Source organism: Ursus arctos, chromosome X (genome assembly GCF_023065955.2).
Source record: "Ursus arctos isolate Adak ecotype North America chromosome X, UrsArc2.0, whole genome shotgun sequence".
NCBI lineage: Eukaryota > Metazoa > Chordata > Mammalia > Carnivora > Ursidae > Ursus > Ursus arctos.
This window is the reverse complement of record NC_079873.1, coordinates 34,682,072-34,708,053: the sequence shown is the minus strand read 5'-3', so window position 1 is coordinate 34,708,053 and position 25,982 is coordinate 34,682,072. Positions and strand designations below refer to the sequence as shown.

The 25,982-nt window shown below is 38.1% G+C and overlaps 1 protein-coding gene across 8 annotated transcripts in view; it reads right to left on the bottom strand.

Annotated features, from left to right (window-relative positions):
* Window positions 1-1,310: 1,310 nt before the first annotated feature.
* Window positions 1,311-25,982, bottom strand: part of USP9X (ubiquitin specific peptidase 9 X-linked) — a 443,410-nt gene continuing 418,738 nt past the window's right edge. For all 8 annotated transcript variants that reach the window (XM_026513318.4, XM_048213431.2, XM_044389368.3 and 5 more), the window contains 13 exons: window positions 22,590-22,763; window positions 20,085-20,226; window positions 17,930-18,683; window positions 17,208-17,331; window positions 16,243-16,468; window positions 15,597-15,726; window positions 10,976-11,161; window positions 10,294-10,514; window positions 10,115-10,203; window positions 5,638-5,794; window positions 5,266-5,478; window positions 4,808-4,903; window positions 1,311-2,902 (listed from right to left, as the gene is read on the bottom strand). In XM_026513318.4, coding sequence (XP_026369103.1) covers window positions 2,765-2,902; window positions 4,808-4,903; window positions 5,266-5,478; window positions 5,638-5,794; window positions 10,115-10,203; window positions 10,294-10,514; window positions 10,976-11,161; window positions 15,597-15,726; window positions 16,243-16,468; window positions 17,208-17,331; window positions 17,930-18,683; window positions 20,085-20,226; window positions 22,590-22,763 — 2,650 coding nt within the window. In that variant the 3' untranslated portion in view covers window positions 1,311-2,764. The remainder of the gene's footprint in view (window positions 2,903-4,807; window positions 4,904-5,265; window positions 5,479-5,637; window positions 5,795-10,114; window positions 10,204-10,293; window positions 10,515-10,975; window positions 11,162-15,596; window positions 15,727-16,242; window positions 16,469-17,207; window positions 17,332-17,929; window positions 18,684-20,084; window positions 20,227-22,589; window positions 22,764-25,982) is intronic.

Sequence of the window (25,982 nt, the reverse complement as noted above, 5' to 3'; positions counted from 1 at the left end):
GAAAATAGCTTTAGTCTTTATGTTAACAGATTCCATGGTCTTCTTTGAAGTAATCATGCCATTTAGAATCCTGGGGGTACTTCTCTAAAAGGAAGACTAGTGATTCTGAAACATTTAAAGTAGGAATTATATATATATGGCTCCAGAAATCAGTTGAGGGAGAATTAAATTATCTTTAGGCACTTTGAAGACTTGAGTTTAAAATGTGCCATTGATGTTCAGAAAAAGACCTCGCCACCACGTTGCTCTTACAATAACATGCGCCTTAAAATTTCTGCTTATATGTTAATGCTTAAGAAGTTAGAGAAAATAATTCGCACAAACAAAAATCAATCTCCCTTTTCACTTTCCCTCGATCCTGGGCACAACACAGACGGACTCACAAGCCCTCACCTGGCACAAGGGGACTGTCAATTCAAAGCAACCAAGATGGGATCTCCCTCCAAGGAGACAAATTCACAGCCTTTTCAGATGTCAAGTTTTTCATGTCTACAAGTCATTTAAGTTTTTAAATTAAGTACATCATATACTTTGTTAAGAAGTGGGGAAATACAAAAACCACCTCATCTGGTGAGAAGGTGTATTCAAGGATAGCAAATTGTCCAAATAAAGTTAACCTATCTTGCTCATTGCTAAGGAGGCCTGGAATTGAGAAACTTTTAAATTAAAACTACCAAACAGTGTGTAGGACTTTTGCTCAAACTTAAACTCAGATGTAATTACTTTACTTAAGGTAAAAACAGGATCTGTCTGGTGTCAAAATTTCCTAATATTACAGAAAACCTAGAAGCACAGATGGACTATAGAGTACTGCAAATAAGATACCCAAAGCTTTATCTTAAATACCTGCCCCTTTTAATCACAAAATAAAGCAATTCTCAATGTTGTTTCTGCTTTGTTCAGTTCCAACTATAGCCTTTTTGACAAAACATTTTCCTATTAACTAAATTGTAAAAAATACAACCAAGCTTGTGCTCATTAAATATACATGTATATAAAAAACATACAAAAAGTACAAGATTGATTATGTTAGGAAACTTTTACAGTGTCAACATCCTGTTTTCTCTAAATCTTTAGTCAAGGGCCAAAGGTCAAATCTTTCTGTGCACAAAAACTCTACGTGACTGAACTCCTGAATTCAGTGTCATGCCTAAGCATGCTATGCACAGAATTAATTTTATTATGCAGTCCTTCAAAAAAAAATAAAAGGGACCAAAAAAAGTAACAAACAAACAAACAAAACAAAAAAGAAAGAAAAAAACCAACCAAAAAACCAACCCAAAAACAAAAACACACCACAGGACAAAAAGTTCTTCGTAAATCAAATTCTATTTGTGAATTCAGCAAAATAATTTCTATAAAATAAAACAGCAAAATATTTAAATAGAATAGGGTGGACTGTATCTGTTTGCAGGGGTATTTGGTTTTTAGACAGGTTCCAAAAATTACACACATTCAAGTTACCAATTCTCTTTTAAATACAGTATTAACTGATGAGTTCCTTATCTTTAATTAAATGTTTATGCTGAAATTATACCTCAATTAGATTAACTAACCAGTAGTTTCCTTTTTAATCAAGACCCTGCTTCGAACATTCAAAGTTTTGGAATAATGGAAAAGGAGCTAGGACAATTCTTGCTTTCAAGTAAAACTGTGCCTGAGCAGAAACTCAGCTAGACATCTTGGTGCAGTGGCACTCCAAGTACTGTGGGGTTCTGGTGACTTCCACTTCACTGGGGTCCAGCAGAAGGAAGTTTTAGAAGATTCACCTAATAAGCTCTACCAAAGAAACAAAACAAGCACACCAAATACAGTCTTCTATTATGCTCCAAGCATCCTGGCATAGCAAATTTTTGCATATTTGTTTTTAAAAATTCCCATTACTGATACTTAAATTTCTTTATCCACCCAGAGATCGAACTGTCAAACATTAAACATAAGCAACATATGTGTAACTGAAAACCGCCTGTTTATCACGTCTCCCCTTGTTTTATATTTATATTCTAGGTGTAAGAAGGAAAAGCTCTGAGCAATACAGCTGTCACACTGGGACAACTGCTGTCATTATGGTACTTTTTTCCTCATTGGCTACACTAACCTGGTGTGAAGCCATGCTAAATGTTACAGCATAACTATAGCTTCAAAGTGATTAACCTAATATCAGAATTAAAAAGGCAATGAAAAAGATCTAGAAACAATGTTACATCACCAATTTTCCACATCAACCAAATAATTTAAAGGTTACCAGCCTTACATCATTGCTCATAGTAAAACTGACTCCAGTGGCAAAGAATTAACATGAAACTATTGGTGTGGTTGACATGGATGGGCTCTGTTTTGTTGCTGTTGGTTTATTTTTTTGTTTTGTAAAGGAGTAGATCCAACTGCCATGAGGCAGGCAGCACTGGTTGCAGAGTGCGGTGGGTAGAACAAGAAAATGAACTTCTGTAGTTTTTGTAGATCTGTGAGTCTCCTCAAGAAAAGTTTCTTGCTTAAGAATTAACAGTCAAACATTAATATACTATATACACCTTTGCCATTTACACATTAGCATCAGGCCATTTATTACAAAACACTATACACTTTCCACTGCAGGCGGGTTATATATTGACAGCAAATTTCTGCAGATAAGACAGTGAATAAACTCTCCACTCCATGTTGATTAGGAATAGTTTTTCTAGTTTTAAATTAGCCAGACACAGAAAAAGGTTGGACTGTAAGGCCTGGGTGCACAGTCTTGATGGAACCAGTAATTATGTGCATTTCACTGATCCTTCGTCTGAGGTGGGGATACTTCTTCACTGCCTTCATAATTTTCTTGTGCTCGTTGGCCAGTTCTCTGAGGGTTGTTCATGTGATGTGCTGCTGGGCCTGTATATGGCTGTCCATGCACATGGTTATTCTGGGAGGGGAGAAGAGAGCGATGTTGAAACATTTCACACAGTAAACTTTTTAAAATCACAGGCTGAAATTTTTGGACACGTGAACATTTCTTTTATTCCCAGGACTTATAAAGAGGAAATATCCTTGGGCTAATGGTAAGAAAGAAAAAAAATTCATTTCAAAAATTCATTTCAAGTGAAAAGCTAGGGACGCCTGGGTGGCTCAGTCGGTGAAGCATCTGCCTATAGCTCAGGTCATGATCTAAGGGTCCTGGGATCGAGCCCCATGTCGGGCTCCCTGCTCAGTGGGGAGCCTGTTTCTCCCTTTCCCTCTACTGCTGCCCTGGCTTGTGCTCTAGCTCTCTAATAAAATTTTAGAGAGAAAAGCTAGCCTAAATGCAAACCCCCAAACCCCAAACAAAAGCAATGTAGATCTGTATAAATCTTCAGCCAAAGTGATTTTTAGTGCCCCAAATTATTTAGACCTAAGTCCAACAAATAAGGGATTATAGCGTGTTACTGTTTATTGTCAAAATTTTGTGAGCTAGAACACATCTATTCGGACTCTTCCAAGAACCTTGAAGCTTTGTTTGATAATGACAAATCTGACTGGTCATATGAGCTCTGCATTAGCAACAACCTTGAACAGAGAATGGTGTTAATGAAAACAACACAATGTTAGAGAAACATGGATGAGCCAGGCATGATTAATACACGAGCTTTCTCAGGGCTGCGGAAAGTAACTTTCTTCCTTGAGAATTTGATTTCTTAACCTTTTAAACCTGTGAGCCTTCCTTTTCTGTACATTCCCACCAGTCAAGAAGATTTTAGGCCTTTCTATAATTTGCATTATGAAAATAAATATGTTGAATATGCATTTTTAAATTATTGAGTATGCTTCTATTTCTATCCCCCCCTTTTTAAGTAGGCTCCACGCCCAACCTGGAGCCCAACGTGGGGATTGAACTCACAACTCTGAGATCAAGACCTGAGCTGAGATCAAGAGTTGGACCCTTAACCAACTGAGCCACCCAGGCACCCCCTCCATCCTGAAATGTAAGAAAGAATGCCTTAAATAATGGTTCTGAAGGTATGGCTTCCAGACTACCAGCAGCATCAATTGCCTGGGAACATGTTGGAAATGTAGATTTTCTGGTTCTACCCCAGAGCTAAATGAATCAGAAACTTAGGATGGGGCCCAGCAATCTGTGTTGGAACAAGCTCACCAAGGAAATAAATTTTTTTTAAGATTTTAAATCTCTATACCCCATGTGGGCCTCGAATGCACAACCCTGAGCTCAAGAGTCGCATGCTCTACTGACTGAACCAGCCATGAGCCCCAACCAGGGGATTCTGATGCTTGTTCAAGTTTGAGCACCACTGCCTCAAAAGATCTGAATTAGTCATCTCTGGGTTTTAGAAAGAAAAGTTATTTAGAAAGTTTCTGTATCTAAAAAAATTTTTTACTGATCTTACAGGAAATTCTACAGAACTCTATCAATCCTTGATGCTTTTCAACAATCCTGAGTGTCACTGAAGTCTTGGTTAGCCTATGTAACCAAGAACAATTTCCTTCATTGCCACATCTTAAGTGTCTCTGGAATCCATTTGCAGACTCAGCCTAACAGGAAGTGTACTAATCCGTTGTACTAAATATTACCACTTTATGTTGACATCAATTGCCACACAGTCTTAACTGAGTACAAAGAAAGGCACCTATCTGACCTGGAAAACACCACACGGCGAAGTTCAAACACATCGCATCGTGACCCTGCCCCAGCTATTTCTCTTTTGTTCATGCTCTAAAGGTAATCTAGCTAATCCCTTTATTACTTTGCAGTCACAACAAAAAATTCAGCCATCCCTTAAATAAAGCATAAAAAATTGGTTCTAGGGGATAAAAACGCAAACCAACCCCCATTTACCTGTTGATACTGAGATCCAGGTGAATGGGGGTACAACGGGGCATCTTCAGGTGGAGGTGACTCATGCTCATCTGGGGCATCTTGGTCATCCGGCTCCTAATTTTCAATATTTGAAGATGAAGAATTATGTAGGCAAATTCATGTTTAAGTTTTTTGTATTTGAAATAAAATTTTAAAAACTACAAAACTGACTCACAAGTTTCCTTTTACTGAAAACAAATTGAAACATGAAAAAACCTGACTTCGGTTCTCTCCAGAAAGACTACATTTCAGGCAATTTCAGAAATTCCTCTAAAAGAAGGCTCCCTCATTAACCTAAGATTACATACAGTAAACACTAAAGCAAATAAAACCTCAACAACATTTCTTTGGCACTATCATTAATACATAAACACTGGCCTATAAAATAACAAATTGCTTTGCTTTCTTTCATTTTTCTTTTCTTTTTTTTTTTTTACCTCCTCTGGACAGAGTTCACAAGCTTTTGCAAGTGTCATCCTAGCACTATGTGATCTCTCCAAGAAATAACCATTTGATGTTTCATTGCTCTGCACTGGAGGAGACCAGTTGTTGTAAGTGTACTGAGGGTTGCCAGTATATGGTCGTCTTTCAAGTTCATCTCCAAGCCATTCCACTGCCCAGGTCCACTTTCTTTTAAGATCTCCATTGCCCTTCAAAAGAAAATAAAACCATGTGTAGAAAAGGTTTTGGAATACTTCTTAAAGTTAACTTAAAATAATAACTCCAAATTCTCACTATTCTTTTCTTTAAAATGGAATCCCTAATTCTGATTCAGATTTCTACAAAATTGTTAAGAAAAAAACCCTCACCTGCAGAATCTGATAAGCAACAGGACAGTTGCTAAAAAGAGCTACCATACATTTTATACACTGGTATGCTCTTTTTTGATAGTGATTCTTAGAGCGCTGGATTGTGTCAAACAGCCCGTCTCGGTCATCTGGGATTCCTTTAAGTGCATTATGAATTCTGAAAAAGAACCAAATATAAAATAAAAACTTGTAAAATCAAACAGCCAACATTTACTGAGTGTCTACTACGTGCCACTCAATAAAGACTCAGTCATGTCATCTAATGCTGGACAGCAGGTACTGTTATCGAGCCTCTAAACAGATGAGAAGAGGGCTACAGACAGGTTAAACAGCTTGCCCAAGGTCATACAGCTGCCTAGCAGTCTGTGCTCTGACCAACTTGTTACCAATCCAAAATGATTTTGCTAAGTATGTAATTCAAAGACATTACCAGAAGTGATTTTAGGACACCAAGAGCAATACAGACTTAAAGATAACTAAGTTTATGACTGCTGTACCTAAGAGTTTGCCTCAAGTCAGTTCCTTTTATAAAACTGCACTTCTGAAAGTAAGTAATCAGTGACTATGAAACAGTGATGGAAGTACAAAACGAACTTGAATTCTAAGAATGAGCTATACGGCAAAGCAATTTTCACCATTACTACAATTTAGCTGATTTGCCGATGACAGATGATTTCTTGCCAAGCCTAACAGAATACTATACAGTCAATGATTTCTTGTTCTCCCCAATAAGCAATTCATAAAAGGACTACAGAGGCAAATTTGCCTGTTTCCTTCGTGTTAAAAGCATCACCTGTCAGTAAACAAAATGTGGTATATACACACAGTGGAGTATTATTCAGCCTTACAAAGGAATGAAATTGAGACACATGCTACAACATGTATGAGCCCCCCCCCCCTTTTAAGATTTATTCTTTTAGAGAGACAGAGACCAGGGGGAAGAACACAGGGAAAGGGAGAGAATTTCCAGCAGACTCCTGCGGAGCGTGGAGCCCAACATGGAGCTGATCTCATGACCCTGAGATCATGACCTAAGCAGAAATCAAGAATTGGACGCTTAGCCAACTGAGCCACGCAGGCGCCTCTACAACACGTATGAGTCTTAGAAGGTGTTAACTAAAGCCAGATAAGAGAGGACAAATACTGTATGATTCTACTTACATGAGGTACTTAGAATAGGCAAAAGCAAAGAAAAAATAATTACCAGGAGCTGGGGGGGGAGGGGGAATCAGGAGTTACGGTTATGGGTACAGAGTTTCAGTTTGGGATAATGAAAAAGTTCTGGAAATGGATGGTGATGACAGTAACAGAGTACTATGAATATACTTAATGCCACTGAACTGTACACTTAAAATTGCTGAAATGGTAAATTATGAATATTTTACAATTTGACTACAAAAAATAAAAAATTTACCTGCCTGCAATTCTGAGGTATATCCAAGAGAATTGAAAACAGATGTTTAAAAACAAAAGACATGTACATGAATGTTCACAGCAGCATTATTCACAATAGCCAAAAGGTAGAAACAACCCAAAATGTCTAACACAAAAGGACATTTTGTATGACTCCATGTATCTGAAGTGCCCAGGCAAATCCTGGACATTTTGCCTATGGTCAGGCAAATCCAGAGAGACAGATGCAGATTAGTGGCTGCTGGGGGATGGGAGGTAATAAGGAGTGACTGCTTAATTGGGTCTGGAGTTTCCTTTTGGAGTGATGAAAATGTTCTGGAATTAGGTAGTGGTAATGGTTATACATTGTGAATGTACTAAAGGCACTGAACTGTATACTTTGAAGAGATAAAATGGTGAATTTTATAAGTGAGTTTTATCTCCACAAAGAAACATTACCTGTGTAGTCTATAATTTAAAAAAACCCCAATAAACCTTATATACCATAAATTTTACTTAATAGAATCTTCTAAATCAAAACGCAAGTTTTTTTTTTTTTTTTTTTTTTTTTGCATTACATGCATTTATAAAATCTTTTGTTTGGAAATCACGACTAAAGCAATTTTGCAAGGTTTACTAATTTCAGACCAATCATACAGGCTTCTTGCTGTTTAATCGGAAACACTTCAGTGTATATTGTTTTTGCCTTCAGTTTTGTCAAGTGATAATGAAGTGTTAAGCCATTCTTTCTGCCACATCGCATTTGCTTCCCATTAGTTTTAACTGCTTTCAAATACCATTTTTATCAATATTATCTTTGCCTGCCTTGTTCCCCAATGCCTGGTAGTGCCAGGCACATGGTAGATACTCCATAAATATTCAAACACTGCTTACCGAATGACAAAGCTCACTATGAGAAAGTTATTTTCAAGCTTGGGCCAGTAGTTCATAGTAACAATACCTTACTAATCTCATTACACAAAAGTCAATTGTTCATATTTAATCCAGCACATGTGCCTTTACCATTACTGCTTGTTATAATGGAGCAAGAGAGCTACGATGTAACCAACTGGTTTAATGCTGCAAGTGCTTACCATATTTTTTAAATGAAAAGAGTAAAAGTTAGACTCCATTAAAAACAACTTTTCTTTTTTAGGGGGAAGGAAGGGTTGAGGGAGAGAGAGAGAGAGTCTCTTAACCCGGCTCCATGCCCAGCACAGACCCTGATGCAGGGCTCAATCTCACGACCCTGAGACCATGACCTGAACCAAAATCAAGAGTCAGACGTTTAACCAACTGAGCCACCCAGGCGCCCCTAAAAACAACTCTTAAGAATTAAGTTTCAAATCCTATAATCATATTGAGAAGGATACTGGATACTGCTCGAAATATATGCTTGTAAGTTTTGAAACTACTAAATTTTTTGTCTCATGAAAATTCATTTTTTGGTTTGATGCTATTTAAATCTATGATGGTAATTTTGGAGATAATTTGGAAATACTAATTCTTGAATTAAGACCCAAATTGTAAGTTTTAAGCATTTTGCCATTAAAGAACTTGTTTTCAAGTTGCTGTTTTAATTATACTGACAGACGTAACATGTATATGTGTGTGTGTATACACACACACACACAGATTTTGAACTGTTTCTGAAAATCAGGTATTATACTACCATCCATGTGGAGAGGGAAGTTATAAAATCTGGCAGAGTTGTCAACTAATTCCATACTTCACCATCATCTAGAATTCCTGGGATCGAAGATATCAAACTTTATGGCAAAAAAGGAGATGGAGGAATTCTGGAGGAAGCCTGAGGTACAGCTATGCTGGATAACCTCAGTTTAAAAAAAAAATTGCACTCAAATTCTCATACTGAAGAACTAAAGTTGATGTTCATTATTCAGATTCTGTATTTGTGATTCTGCCTACTTGCTAAACTTTACTTGTGATGACAGAAAAACAGCATGGTGCTTTTGCTTTTGTGGTCATGTGCCGAGTGGGAGAAAAATTTGGACCAAACATGTATGTTCCCACGTGGAGGAGAACAAAGCTACACTGCCTTGTTTCAGCTCGTATTGTAAAAGAGTATCCTGCTGTTCACTATTTAGTGAAACCCTTCCCACACATTTGTGCTTTTTGTTGATTTCATGATTTACAATGGCCCCGAAATGTGAAGTGCTACCTAGTATTCCTAAGCCCCAAAAGGCTTTGCAGAGAAAATACTGCATTAAATAAGCTTTATTCAGACACAAGTTATTGTGTTCACTGTTGAAGAGTCAGCAATGTACGTTAAATAAGGTGTCTTAAAAAAAAAAAAAAACAAAAAAACCCCGCACATTAGAAAAAAGATTATGTACAGATTGGTTGACAAAAATATAACCAGAGGCTTGCAGGAACTTAACCCTGTATTTCCCCCAGAAGCAACGGCTTCACATTCCCTCATTCAGTGTTCGCAGCGACTTTAGAGTATATAGCTACCATGAATAATGGGAACTGACTGTACATACTTACCTAAGCACTATTTTTAGATAACCAAATGTGACCTCATATGACTCATTCTAAAACGAATGTACTCTAATCCTAAAATAACCCTAGCACATCATTAATGAAATTAAGATATTTACCAAAAGCCTATGCTAGTTTCCCTTAATTAAAAAAAAAAAAGAAAGCTATAAGTATGCAACATGGGCAATGAAAGAATAAAAGTGAAATCAAGTGAGGGAAAGGGGCACTTTTTATTAATTTTTTAAGATTTTATTTATTTATTTGACAGAGAGAGAGACAGCCAGCAAGAGAGGGAACACAAGCAGGGGGAGTGGGAGAGGAAGAAGCAGGCTCCCAGCAGAGGAGCCTGATGTGGGGCTCGATCCCATAACGCCGGGATCACGCCCTGAGCCGAAGGCAGACGCTTAACGACTGCGCTACCCAGGCGCCCCACTTTTTATTAATTCTTAAGCTTTTAAGGTAAAACCTTTATGAGATCTCCAAGAGGTAAAAAGAAAAAACAAAAAGAGAGAGAGAAAAAAAAAAGGCACCGACTGGCAATTTCAGTTGGAAAGTTGAGCAAGTAAAGAAGAGGATCTACCTGTGAGTCTGCCAGGAGTCCTCAATCAGTAAGATTTGCAAAAGCAGATCCAAATAGGGCCGGAGTTCGTAAGTGTAGGAATATGCAACCTAAAAACAGGAAAAGACACAGTGAATAACTTATTCGAAGGAGTAATAAATCAAATTAGGGAGACATATGAATGTTTATAGTCCTTTAACCTGCCAGAGAAGTTCACTGAGGACAGTAGATGAGAACTGAGGATTCTCCCAGCAGCAAAAACGAAGCAATTTGACAGTTTCCTCTGAGTTACTGCAGTCCTCAATGATTTTCTTCACGTAACTTGTTCTCACAAATAAAATGTCTGCCACATTCTGCTGAATTGGCATTATAGGCTGTGATAAATTAGGATCACCAAAAGGATTGGGAAGAGGAGGATTACCTAGAATACAGATTTGTCATCAATGAAAAACAACTGGCTTCTCCACAGTAAAATAATATAGCTTTCACCATAGAAAACAGCTTATGAATTTTATATTTTAGAAAAATATTTTAAATCAATATTCCTAAGCACTATGAAGAAAGTAATATCGGGCATTACAATGATCAGACAGACCAAGATGATAAAATGCCAACCAACTTTAAATGCCAACACTGGCATCTACCTATATAAAAAGTTAATTCTTAAACTACCTCATAATAAATAAAGTATCAACCTCAGGAGCAAGTAAACAGAAAAAGATCTCCTTCAAACATGTGAAAAAGATGTAGAACCCAAAATATTATAGACTGTCAGACTCTTGGTTTTATATCTAAACATCTTCAGAATTACTTTTAACCGGATACTACGTATGGCCAGCAGTATTTTAAAACCAATGTAAAGGATGGAGTATTCGACTTTACCATTGATTGAAGACTGCATTCTTGAAGACACATTGCAACAGCGGATTAGCTGTGACACAACTGAGTACAATTTGCCTAATTCAGCATACTGGTATTTGATTGGAGGACCTGGGCCTTCATCTAAAGACACAAGCATAAAGGTAGCAGGTACATTCAATTTCAAAAGTTGTGTCTTCTCCGCCACACCTACAGAGGAGGAGGAAGAAGCAGGAAGAGGGGGAGAAGAATTACACAAGAGAAAAGAATTAGGATGGTAAGGGCTTCATAATAAAAGTTATCTAAAATATTTTTCTGTAATTTTTATGATCAGAAGACCACTCTTACTTAGCATTCAGAGAACGATGTAACCAGAACAGGAAATCTCCATGGTATAACTGGATTTAAGTTTTAAAATGGTCAAAGACCATGACATTCCAGTCAAAGCGGGCATAAAGAAAATGAACACTTTCTACGGTCTCAGAGTCTGGGGACTAGCCTAGACTGCAATGCTCATTGTAAGGGAGGATGATGAAAACTCAGTGAGAAGAAAGAATTCTTTTATACACTGCCTCTCTACTTTCTCCCATAACTAAGCTACTTGAAAATCATGTCTAAACTTGGTGTCATCTCTATTTTATTATTTTCCCCCTCCTCAACCCATTCCAGTTTGGTTTCTGCCCCCTTTCCTGGGGTAAAGCTAAGGAATAGTTCTAAACTGTAACTGTTTCCTCTCCTTCTTGGATTCCCCTCTTTTCTTTCAACCTCTTCTCATTTCTGAGTCCTCCTTCCTCTATCTCTGAGAAATGATTGCTCCTCAAAGTTGCCACACCAGGCTACCGTCTAGCACTGTATGCTTTTCCTGGATGTTCAAACCCACTCTAACGGCTTCAAGTTCCAGCTATTTTCGTTCAGATGATACCAAAGTATTTCCAGAGAAGTATCTTAAGTGTTCTACTGAATACTGAACATCACTATTTGGGTGCCCAACAGGCTCAAACTCAATTTGCCCAAACTTAACTCATCACTTTACTCCCCTATCCATGTTCTTGCTCCTGTGTTCTCTCCTCTCACTACATGGCACTGCTATCTACTCAGTTGGAACCCTGGGTATCACTTAACATCTCTTCTGTGTTCCCCTCTCCTTAATACCCAATCACTAAATCCTACTGACTTTACCTCTAAATAAAAAGCATCAAAATCTGTCCACTTGTATCCCCCTCACTGCCAGCTCCCCAGTACTGGCCACAATGTTAAAATGATTTATAGCAGAGGATCAATCTCTTCTAGTTTTTTTTTTTAAGATTTTATTTTTATTTATGTGACAGAGAGACAGCCAGCGAGAGAGGGAACACAAGCAGGGGGAGTGGGAGAGGAAGAAGCAGGCTCACAGGAGAGGAGCCCGATGTGGGGCTCGATCCTGGAACGCCGGGATCACGCCCTGAGCCAAAGGCAGACGCTTAACGACTGCGCTACCCAGGCACCCCAATCTCTTCTAGTCTTATTCCCCTGCAATCCATTCCACACTGCAGTCTGAGTGATCGGTCTAGAAGGTGTGTCTATTAAAAACTCTACAATGGCTCATAAATGCCCTTAGGATAAAGTCTAGAATCTCTCATGAGGCTTGCCAGAATAGCATGATCAGAGATAATTTCTAGTCTGAATAACTTTCACTTCCTCCACACTGAGTTTATTCCAAGTCTTTGCATCTGCTGTTCACTCTGGACAGACACCTTAAACAACCAATTCCCACATCAACTTCCCCGTTAAGTCCCCTGTACTCCCCAAATCTGATCTGGTATCCCTATTACATACTACCATAGCACTTTGTATTTTTGCCTATTATAGCCACTAACATACTTATGGCGATTATCTTTTTTTTTTTTTTAAGATTTTATTTATTCATTTGACAGAGAGAGAGACAGCCAGCGAGAGAGGGAACACAAGCAGGGGGAGTGGGAGAGGAAGAAGCAGGCTCACAGCAGAGGAGCCTGATGTGGGGCTCGATCCCGTAATGCCAGGATCACACCCTGAGCCGAAGGCAGACGCTTAACGACTAAGCCACCCAGGTGCCCCAATGGCACATCTTTTTATTTGCTTCTATAACCCATTAGACAACAGACTGTCCTTTTTATTGTCATATTCCAAGAAATAGAATAAATACAGGCCCACAATCCCTTATCTGAAATCCTGAGATTCAAAAAGCTCTTATCATAAACATAAACAAAATTCTTTCATAGAGTTGGTGTCAAAATGTGTTTGGTGGAAAAAGCTGGCCTGAACTGACAAGAGGCTACTTAGAGTCTTCATTTACCCTCTCAGGGTGACTACTCATGCTTTACTGTAGAAATATTAATGTGTATGATTATAAAGTGCTGTCCTGGACCCTGCTCTAGGAACACTACATAATACATGGTATATACACTGTCCTACCTTTCTTAAATCTAAACAATTCTGAACCCCAAAGCATATGTGGTACTAAGAATTTCATATTAAAGTTTACGGATCTGGGGGCGCCTGGGTGGCTCAGTTGATTAAGCATCTGCCTTTGGCTCAGGTCATGATCTCAGGGTCCTGGGATCGAGTTCCACATTGGGCTTCCCGCTCAGTGGGGAGCCTGCTTCTCCCTCCCCCCTGCTCGTGCTCTCTCTCTCAAGTAAGTAAATAAGATCTTTAAAAACAACAAATAAAGTTTATGGATCTGTATTTGCTTTTAGCAGGGAAATCTTAATTAAATTACATTACAGACCAATGATACATGCTTTGTGAACAGGCAATATCTAAAAAGGGAGTTGAACAGAATAGGATTTTTGTGAATGCCTAAATTTGGTATTTCTAAGTTTGAAATACAGATTCCACTTGCTTGTTTGTGCAATGGATATTCTCTCCCTTCACAGCTACAAATAACCAAGCATCTCTAGTTTGGTAAGGTAAAGGAAAAAACAAACTATAGAGACAAAGAAGTAGAATGACGCTTAAGTTAAAAGGGCCAGAGGTAAACCGGTGATTAGTAAGTTCACACACAAAAAACATGGAATGACAGGGATGTTTGATTATAGAACTTAATTTTGGATAGAAGGTATTTTTTCCTTTTCTTTAAACTTTTTTAAAAACACTTTTTATTTATTTGAGAGGAAGAGAGCACAAGCAGGGGAGGGGCAGTGGGAGAGAGACAAGCAGACTCCTTGCTGAGCGTGGAGCCCAACGCAGGGGCTCAATCCCCCAGACCTCGAGATCATGACTTGGGCCTAAGTCAGATCTCAACCAATCAAGCCACCCAGGTGCCCCTCTTTTAAACTTTTATTTATTTTATTTATTTATTAATTAAATATTTTATTTATTTATTCGACAGAGATAGAGACAGCCAGCGAGAGAGGGAACACAAGCAAGGGGAATGGGAGAGGAAGAAGCAGGCTCATAGTGGAGGAGCCCGATGTGGGGCTCGACCCCACAACGCTGGGATCACGCCCTGAGCCGAAGGCAGATGCTTAACCGCTGTGCCACCCAGGCGCCCCCTCTTTTAAACTTTTAAAGAGTTATTCAAATCTGGCCAAATATTCATTATCATCACTAAGATTCTAAATGGAATGTCTCAATAAATTAATCATTTTGGGAATAGTGCACTAACACCTGATTGGTTAAGAAATTTTTATAACTTTAGTGGCGTCTGGCTGGCTCAGTTGGAAGAGCACACAACCCTTGATCTCAGGGTTATGAGTTCGAGTCCCACACTGGGCAAAGAGAATACTTAAATAAAGCTTAAAAAAAAAAAAAAAAAGAAACTTTAATTGTAATCATAGGAAATTTACCACCCCATACAAAGCCAATGAACAAACACCAAATGACAATGGAAGGATTTTTGATAATATTCCTAACTGTCCATCTTTTCATTCATTACTGAGTGTCACTGTGCAAAAAACTGATCTTTGCAATCTCGTTGGGGAGCAACACAAAAATGTGAAACAAAAAAAACAACAGAATAAGTAGAAGACAGTATAACATACTTTAAGTATTCTGGGATCAATGATCAGATGATGTTAGGTTACTTTGAGAAGGAAAATGTTAAACAGAGGTAATAACATAAATAATAGGGTAACTGAATATTTATATTTTCTGTAATTTCAATTTAGTTTACTTCAATAAAACTTAGGTTCAGACCAAGTCCTTTACCTAAATTTGGGTGAGTACCACAACCATCCAGGGACTTTTTGAAAATGTGGATTCCTTGTTCTAGCTCTGAGAATTCCGATTCAGTTGGTGTGGGATGGAACCTAGGAATTAGTATTTTTAAATCCAGACAGATCTGGCACCACCATTTTAGGAGATAAAAACATGATTAAGACATACTCTGGGGTGACTGGGTAGCTTAGTCAGTTAAGTGTCCAACTCTTGATTTTGGCTCAGGTCGTCATCTCATGGGTCTCTCTCCCTCCGCCCTTTCCCCTATTTCCCCTCCCTCTCTCTCTCAAAAAAAAAAAAAAAAAAAAAAAAAAAAAAAAAAAAAAAGGAAGACAGATTCTGGCCTGTGTATACTACAGAGATATGCATAAATAACTATAAAGTACAAGGTGAAAAGTGCAGTAAAAAATGTTTCATCACTCGACTTAAAAGACTTTGCTACTTAATAGAATACATTAATTCTTACCTAAATTGGCATACATTACGAACAGGTTGAAATACTGCTGCAAATGACGCCCATGCTCTGAAACTTCCCTTCTCAAGAGATTGAGAACTGCCCTTAGTAGGTGATCGCTTAGGCTTAAGTTGTCATAAGCCTGTAAAGGATAAAACACTGGCTATTTTCCAGTGACAAGATATAGGTACGATATAATTCTATTTGCATAAAAAGGGGTTCCCCCACACTGACTACAGGCAGGAATTTCTGGAAGGACTAATCACACAACAATCAAAAAGGGTTGCTTTTTAGGAAAGGGAACGAAGGTCTGAGGTAGATTTCATCTAGAGCCTTCATGATGTTTTTTGATTTTTAATAAATGGAAGTCCATTAAAAAAAACTTTACAGATCATCTACATAACCATGTGTACAATTAAGCCACTGCTTGTAACTGAAGGAGCACAGAAAATTCTGTTGTTTTTAAAGAGCCAATAATTGCTATTCATTGCTGTGAAGTACTTTTACTGAACTCCTAGATATCAGATGGTGTGATGTGTGTGTGCACACACATTTGTTTGGTAAACAGAGTAAACAGATGTACATGTATTTGTGACTTTAGCTTCCAGGCAAGAGATCTGTAAGCATTTAATCATTAAAAAGAAAGCCACGCAATTACCTGACTAGAAGGTCCGGGAGATGCAAAAGGTGAAGGACATGGCCCATCTTGCAAGGAAAAATGTGCAATAAAAACTATAAGTTTTGCAAATGCACCCCTTACTTCTGCACTGGGGCACTCCAGAAGGTATTCAGAAAAGCGATTCGAAACATTAAAAAGGACATTGTGAGCAAACCAAAAACGGACATTCTTGCTGTGACGAAGGAGAATACACAATGCATCATACCTAAGACAAAACAAAAAAAATTATGAATGTCAATTCAACGATGTGTTTCGTATACAGTACAGATATAGGCCTCTATGAACCAAATAAAAATCAAAGACCTTCTACTGGAGGAGAGAACCAGCAATGGTTGCTTCCAGTACCAACATTAGAAGGACAGATGACTACTACAACTTGGTCTCTTGTCAGAGTGACAACACAGAGAGATGGAAGCTTGTCTAGTCTTCCACAAATCCATTACCAAACTCTTTCTAGATTCAGTGACCTAACAATCCCTCCCCTAACCTTCCCTGAACATCTTACCACTGGATGAGTACACAAAAACTGTTCAATCAAGGTATTATAATGGCCTCTATACTTTCATAACTTGAAACTTAGAACACTCATTTTATTTGTTATGTTTTTAATCTATGGCAAAATTTAATCTAGGGAAGCTAAAACTACTAATTTCTGGATTAAGTAGCTCAGACTTTCAAGTATCATCCTATAATCTTTTGTACAGGGATGTCAAAAATAGGGTACAAGGGAACTGAAGCAGAAGCCAGCTTCAGAACAATGAAAGGTCACGTTTAACCTAAGTGATTGTTTTAATATGATTTCTCTCACTATCGCTATCAAGAGTTTTTGTATTCTGCATTCTAGATCTGAAACAAGACTGTTGTGATTTGAAAAAATAAAGCAATATATTCAAGAACCGAACCAAATGCTAGGAAAATAGGAACGAAAGCTCAAAGCAATGTACCAATCACTGGCAGAGCCACGGACGATTTTCTTGGTGTGAAATCCTGTGGTAAAAAGGAACCTAGCAGCAAGCTGAATACTAATCATAGTGATTTCTTCTGCTTCAGGCAACAGGTGATCTTGCCCTATAAAAAAAGGCAGATACATTAAAAATAAAAAAATCAAACAAATTTCTATGTCTAAGCTCCATTCTTTTTTTTTTTTTTTTTTTTAAAGATTTTATTTATTTATTCGACAGAGATACAGCCAGCGAGAGGGAACACAAGCAGGGGGAGTGGGAGAGGAAGAAGCAGGCTCATTGCGGAGGAGCCTGATGTGGGGCTCGATCCCATAACGCCGGGATCACGCCCTGAGCCGAAGGCAGACGCTTAACCGCTGTGCCACCCAGGCGCCCCTAAGCTCCATTTTCAAACAAGTCTGCATTTCCATGATTTCTAGAGGTCCTAACTTTGCTAAGTGCCCCCGCCCGGCTACTTATGAAGTAATTCTTAGTTCAGTAAAGCATGTTTTACACTAATGCTTGAATCAAAAACAAACTGTTATAATAAACAAAAGCTCCTCTGTTTCCAAACAGCAAGATAATATATACTGCTCAAAGATAACATCTGAAATACGGCTTTAAAACAGCCCAAAGTAAAAATGCAAACTTGTTGATGCTTGCTAAGAAATCTTGCAAGTAAAGTAAGAGTTATGCTTCTACTAAGCTAAATTCTTGATACTTACCTGGTGGAGGATTTAAGTAAACACCATTACACGTAAGCAATTTTTTCATGAACTGAAAATATTCCAGACTGTACTGCATTCGGTTATGCATGAATTGCACATTCTGCTTCCGTACACTTCTCTCGATGGCTGATGGCATAATAATCTGATGGGGTCTTGTGGTGATAGCAAGCTCAGATATGTATCTTATCAACTCATCACCCTGGTCTATGGTGTCCAGTCGTTCGTAAAAAAGTATGTAAGCATTCCACCACCTTTTCTGGCGCCTGTATGACATGCGCTTCATCATGTGATCAAATACCTCTCCCATGTACTCTCCGCCAAAACACTGGTTTTTCATTTCTTCATCGTCATCCATTTTACACTCTGTTACATCTCCATCATCAAATTTATACCAGCGATTTCTCTCACCATCTCCACCATTCCTCTGAATGATGTAAGAATAATAATGTCCCCCACTTGCTTGGCCGCTGTGCACCAGCACGCCCACAAGTCTGTATTTCGTGCTTCCTGCAGTCTCACTTTCAGACTGCTCATTCTGCTGTATCAACTGACTCTCCGGGTTTACATTATCTCCTTCCAGCTTTGCAACACCTGCGACTGTGTAAGGCTCCATGTCCAGCTCTCGAGGAAATTCAAAATAATCATTGAATTTGATTGCACATTCTCTTTCCCAGTCGTAGTCGAATCGTTTCAGTTGGATAGCAAGAACGGGAGGTAATTTTTTAATTAGCAAGCGCTTTACAGTATCAACCTAAAATAAACAGAGCAAGTTACTAGATGTTCTTTTATAATCCACTGCACAAAACAAACTATAAACCTGTATTATTAAATTCTCATCAAGACTAACTGGAGGTTACAAGTGTAAACAAACAAACGGCAATGAATATAATCAAGGTAATTCTGTCACAGTTGGCATTTCAAAAAATGCTAACTAAAACTAATAATATGGAAATAGCGGATGCCATTTGCTACCAATTGCAAAAATTAGTGACACAGACATTACTCATTGCCTGGATTCTATATTTTCATTGCTATCCAACCACGGTTACTTGATATTTACTGTTATGCTAATGAAGGTGGGCTTTGTTATGAGCAAACTGAAGAAATAAAATAGCAGCTAATATTTATTGGGCCATTAGGTGCCAAGTAATATGCTAAGTATTGCCTGAGTAGTAACACATTTAATCCTCATAAGCTCGCAGGCAGGAGCTCCTGAACGGTAATGAGCAGCAGCACAGAGACTGAGTCACTTGCCTCAAGTCTCAGAGCTGTGGGTGGCAGGCAGTCCAGCCTTACAGCTCACGTCTCAACCTCTAGACTTTAATACCTCTTTAAGTGGTGTGTAAATGTCAAAAACGATACAGGTGACTTGGAGGTGAAAGAATTCGGGAGCCCAGGAAGATACACGTTATTTACTGTCTGTGTAAACGGACTCTCCCTAAGAGCTATTAAGCGCCCAGATAAAACTTGATCAGGTGGGCCTAAAAATGCTGATCCCAGTGTTTTTATTAAAAACACAAGCAGTAGAAGATATCTTATGTGACCAAATCGAGTAATGAAGGTTTCAGTAAACTTCTTGGTCCTTACAAGTAACTGGACATGACAGGAGAAATGTTTTCCTGTCAGCACTATAGCTTTTGAGGGGTTCAACAGCAGTTTGTTTGGGTACGGATGGAAAGTGTCTGTGGAACTCAGACAAGAGAAGGGGACAGTAAGCTATTATGACTTCTAAGATGTTCACTCTTATATACCTGTTTCCCTAGCCCTGCTGGCACTACTTTCTCTCAATCTTCTTTCCCTGAAAAACCATTGTACCAGTTATTTATTTATTTATTTTTAAAAAGATTTTATTTATTTGACAGAACCAGCCAGAGAGAGGGAACACAAGCAGGGGGAGTGGGAGAGAAAGAAGCAGGCTCCCAGCAGAGAAGCCCGAAGCAGGGCTCAATCCCAGGACTCTGGGATCACACCCTGAGCTGAAGGCGGACGCTTAACGACTGAGCCACCCAGGCGACCCATGTACCAGTTATCTTAACTACCTTCTGCTACCACTATAACAAAGCAGGGTAGGGAAAAAAATAAAAACAAAAGCAATGAACTTTCAAATCCGTTAAATCTAACTGTTACTTAAAAAAACCTGGATAATTCATACCTTTTTATTGCATTTTTCACAATGATATGCATTTGCACCTTCTAATAAATCTCCTTTGACATACTGTTCCAAAGAATCAAGAAGATTTTGGTGATTTCTAATGTCTACATTCAAAGTCGTAAAAGATTCTTCACACTCGTATCTAAAGATATTAAGAAATAATCAAAAAGGATTTCTTAGTTTTCTAAACATTTTTAGTTACAGACTTAATGAAAACTACATTTGCAATATTTATAATATGACATGAAACCTGTAAGTCACAGGATGTTACCAATAAATGACACATTTATTTGGCCACTTACCTAGTGTTGGGCACTACATTAGGTTGTCTACAGCCCATACACACACCAGGTTCTTTGTCTTCATGACAAACCTGCTACAGAAATAGCACCACCTCCACTTCAGAGATGAGGGAACTGGGGTTTGGAAAGGTTAATTTGGTCAAGATTACTAGGCGAAATCGTGTTTTGAAGCCAGGTCTGTCTTGCTTCACGGCTTAAGCTCTTTACAGTCTACCGTGCTGCTTCCACTGTCATCTAGTTAGGCAGTAATTCATGCCAAGGCCAAAGCATGAATTCATCAACTTCTGAAAAGGATATTTTAAACTATTAACGGGCTGAATTTTTAAATGGTCTTTCTTTTCCGTAATGGAAACCTAATAAAGCATAAATTTGAACACACCGAACAATAGGAGATAAGCAATCTGAGTAGGAGCCAGAATTCCACCTTGTGGCAATTTTCTACGAAGGGAAATTTCAGATCTCTAATGAGACACATTCATAAACACAGGACATGGGATGTGGGGAATACACTCTCAACCATCAAATGTATTCACTCAACAAATATATTCGGAGTGCCTTCCATATGTAAAAGTACTCTGGGATAGTCAATGTTGAAGACCAGTCCCTCATATTTGGGGCTTTTCAGTTTAGTTATGGGAAAAAAGGTACTCAAAGGTATTTGTAAGTGGCATGAATGGAATATGAAGTAGGTATTAAGCGTATTGCTACTATGATCAGGGAACGACCCATAAAAGAGAAAAAAGAAGTTAGAACTTATGACTTCACTTAGAAAGTAGGACATTCGAAGTTGAGAGAAAGCCAGCAAATTTTTTTCTGTAAAAGGCCAGATAGTAACTACTACAAGCTTTTTTTAGGGCCATGAGGTCTCTGTGACACTCCTGTTATAGGGAAAGCAGCCAAAGAATAGGTATAGAGGTAGGTATGTTCCAACAAAACTTTATAAAAAACGTATGTGTGGCTGGATTTGACCTACGGTGCATAGTCTGCTAACTCCTGATCTGGACAAATAATGCTGTAACACAAATAGACTTGGGACTCTTTATGTAATAACCTTCCAGCATGTAATAGGAACAAGACTAGTTTAGTTGTGGATCCAGTATTTGAACTTTGGGATCTTAATTATGATCATGCTTTCTGGACATTTTCACTTAGCAAAGAAAAGCAGTAATTTCCAAATGACTTTGAAAACTGTCTAAAACCAACCAAGGACTGATTAGAATAAATGACCAAAAAGTTGGCTTATTTTATCAGTAATTAAATCAAGAGGTTAAAGTGACAGTTTAATTGTCTACCCAATGCAAAAGGTCTTTCAAAATGACCAAAATTGTACAGGCTATGTGAATAATTACAGGGTCTTGTTCTGAATGAATGGTTTAACCTCACGGTAATTTCTCATTTATATACCATTACCTATCTGCCAATCATTTCCCTTTGATCAAAAATGAAGCACTCCCACCAGCCATACACACACACACCTCATGACTATGTAATACTGTCTGGGCTTGTAGAAAATACTATCATACTGTGATGTTCTGGTGAAAAGTGATTTTAAACCAACAGTAATCAGTAACACTCAAGAGAATTTCCAAAGTAAAACTCCCATGTAACAGGCATAAATGTGTTATCTACTAGTAGTGAATTTTAATAGACATTTAATTATTATTATTATTGAGTCCTTAATCAAACAATTTCCCTTTTAAGTCAAAAACACAATTTGTCCAGTCAACTCTTGTTGTTTTGTGCTGAAAACATACTTTAAGGATAATGACCACAATCAATGCTAAAAATTAGTATTTCACTTATATAAGGAAACTGTATTCCATGTCTGTCATCTTCTAAGCTTAATGTACTTATGTTTTAATTACTTTAATTCTAAGATAAAGGGCAAATTTATGAGTAACACCTGTAAGCTATATTTGCAAAATGCCATTTGATTTCCCCAGTAATTATCACACATAAAAGGAGCCAAAAATTATTTGACCAAACCAAACCCCCCAAAACCAGAAAAACAAAAACCTCCACAAACACACCACCACCACACACAAAACCCAAACCCACAACAGTAAGGTATGCACAGTATATAATTCATCCAGTCTCAGGTATAAATTGTGGCATACTCCACTTTTGTACATAACTACTAGTAAATATTTTATTTTTGTTAGTAAATAAACAGTACAACTTTAAATATACAGTCAGCACTTACCTATGTGGGCAGCCCTGGCAAATCTTCTGATCAGCAAAGGAACCTCCTAAGACTTTACTTAGCATAGCTGGATGTCCCAAGGCTTTCAAAGCTTCATCTAAACTATCCACCAATGAATTAAAAAACTCTAAAGCATCATGCTGTTCACGCAGATTAACAGGCTCACCCCAAAGCCTAAGAAATGAACAGAAAAAAAATACAATGTTTTCTCAGGAAAAAAAGCCATACAACAACAAATGAGAATACATAAACTGAGATCCCCACCCCCCTCAACTGCATGAGGAAGTAGAAAAAAGTAAACGCTCTTTATGTATAGCGTGCAGTGTGAGAGAAAGTGAGTCTAATAATGCAAGTGGCGCTCCAGCGGGGAAGAGTCACCATGAGTCACCATGAGACTGTTGGTGTGCTTGAAGGATACTACCGCTCCAGCACTGGCACTGCTTTAGGCAACCTGGTACACACATGCATTTTCAACCTAGATGAAGACACGATATGGTGGATCTCACTCATATGTAGATGTTATAATCACTCTTTGTCTCATGTTGCTTAAACTCAGGTTATAGATACAGTTCCAAGATTTATTTACTCTTAATTAAATTACTTTTTCCAAGTGAAAAGAGAAAGCTTTGACTTGTTTTAGAGTTGATCTCTTTTGAGTAATCTGAGGACTTAAGTTAGACAAATCGATCTTGAGAAAATAAACTATCGATTGTATATACTACAAAAATGAGGACTGCTAAAATCCTAGGCACTTCTGGAAACTATCAATAATATCTAATTTTGTATTTACAGAGTGACATACATAGAGAATAGAAGTGTGAATGCATTCTAAGTGAGAGATAACGACAAATGTATTTTAAATATGCTAGAGGAATTGTCTTCTGATCAATTTTTTGTAACACTTTTTCTAGGTAGCAAATAATCTCATTGTATTATATTATACTGATATTTTTTAATTTGTTTTTTTAAGTAGGCTCCATGCCCAAGATGGAGACCAACGTGGGGCTTGAACTCACAACCCTGAGATCAAGACCTGAGCTCAGATCAAGAGTCAGACGCTTAACCGACTGAGCCATCCAGGTGCCCCTCCAATTATATTTTCGACTTAAATTTGATCCAGTGAGTTTAAAATAAAACATGTCCTTATTGTTAAAATCAACTTGTTTCATTACTGGAAATGACACCAATCCATTCTATTAATTTTCAAATTATGATCGATTCCCCACACTTTAGTCAACCATTAATTACAAAATGGAAAAGATGAACAGATCTGTTAAGACACCAATTATCACCAATGATCAGACAAACTGATACCATGTATCTCCCAATGCAATGCAATAAGAAGCACATAACACCACCTACTGTGGTTTTCTTGCCAAAAACATTTAACCTGAATCTAATCATGAGGAAATAACCATACAAATCAAAATGAGAGACGTTCTGCAAGACAACGAATCTCGACTCTTAAAAAACGTCAGTGCCATACAAGTCATGACAAGTTAGGGAGATTATTTTAAAGAAAACTAAAGAGGTAACAACAAAATTCTTTTGATTCCTTTCAGGATACCAGTCTGGGATTGAAAAAAAAAAAAGCTACAAAGAGTATTTTTGGGGAAATCAGAATATACACTGATGAGTATTAGGCATTATTATTTTTTAAGATTTTATTTATTTATTTGACAGAGAGAGACAGCCAGCAAGAGAAGGAACACAAACAAGGGGAGTGGGAGAGGAAGAAGGAGGCTCCCAGCAGAGGAGCCTGATGTGGGGCTTGATCCCAGAACGCCAGGATCACGCCCTGAGCCGAAGGCAGATGCTTAACGACTGCGCCGCCCAGGCGCCCCTAGGCATTATTATTTATAAAAAATATCTTAAAAAATATTTAAAGGTAGATAAATTGTCTACATCCAACACGGGGACTCAAACTCACAACCCCAAAATCAAGAGTCGCATGTTCTACTGACTGGGCCAGCCAGGTGCCCCCATATTAGGCGCTAGTAAATCAACATTCAATTTCATCGAGTGTGATACTGGTATTATATGTAAGTAGGAAAGTGTCTTTATTCTTAGCAGATACACAGAGAAGCACATGTAGGTGTGGGGGGGTGAAGGACCATGTTTACAACTTACTATCAACTGGTTTAGAAGAATCAAAACCCAAGTACAGTTAACACTTGAACAACACAGGTTTGAACTATGTGGATCCACTTATACATGGATTTTCCCCCCATACAGTACAGTACCGTAAATGTACTTTGTCTTATGATTTTTATAACATTTTCTTTTCTCCAGTTTACCTGACTGTAACAACATATTCTTACATAAAATATATGCATATAATACATATACAAAATGCTAACTGACATATGTTTATGTTATTGGTAAGGCTTATGTTATCGGTAAGGCTTCTAGTCAACAGCAGCAGGCTGTTCAGTTTCGAGGGCATCAAAAGTTATACCTGGATATTCAAACTGTGAGGGGAATCAATGCCCCCAAAACGCCCACCTATTCAAGGGCCAACTGTATACATATAAGCAAGCTTGGCAAAATGTTAATAACTGTTAAATCTGTTTAGAGTATAATATAAAAGGTGATCACTATACTCTACTTTGTCACCTTCTCTGTTGGTTTCAAGTTTTTCCAAATAAAACATTAGGTACTGGCTGGGGAGTGTGGTTAACTAATCCACATGTATCAGGAGTATATTAGGTGTCTAAAGTGAGAATCATCCAGAACTGCCAGTCTAGATAAACTGGAAGCTCCACTAGCATAGGAAGTAATTTAGAAATCAAAAATGCAAATGTATTGTAAGAGAGAAAACTATTTTTAGCTGAATGACAAATTTTAAGCTAGAAACACAAAAAGTGTGAGAGTAATTTGGAAGAGGAAGAACAGAAATGCTAAAAGCCTATGGCAGAGATGGGAAAGAAAGAACAGGAACAGGCAGAGAGGAGGGTGAGGGGAGTGCCAGGTGATGGGACAGAAAGAGTAAAAGCAGAGCTGGGAAGGAGGGTGGCACATGCAAGCCAATAGTTATGGATTAAGCAGGGGCCTAGTTCAGGGCATCAGAGGAGTTTATACGGCGAGGCACAGGAAAGCCATTATACTATAGAGAAGTGGTTTCAAAAGAAATCTGAACAGTAGCCTTGTAGGGAAAAGGGAAGCTGCTCCGATAGAAGCAGGGAAGGTAGCCCGGGGTGGCAGTGTCACGTGACCCTCTGCTTCCCCTGCTCTCACGTGATGCAGAGAGACCTTGAAGAGATTCCAAGGAGTATTATTTAAAAACCCACTCCTATGAAGGATTAGAGCCTTTTTCTTTTCTTTTCTTTTTTTTTAAGATTTTATTTATTTATTTGACAGAGATAGAGACAGCCAGCGAGAGAGGGAACACAA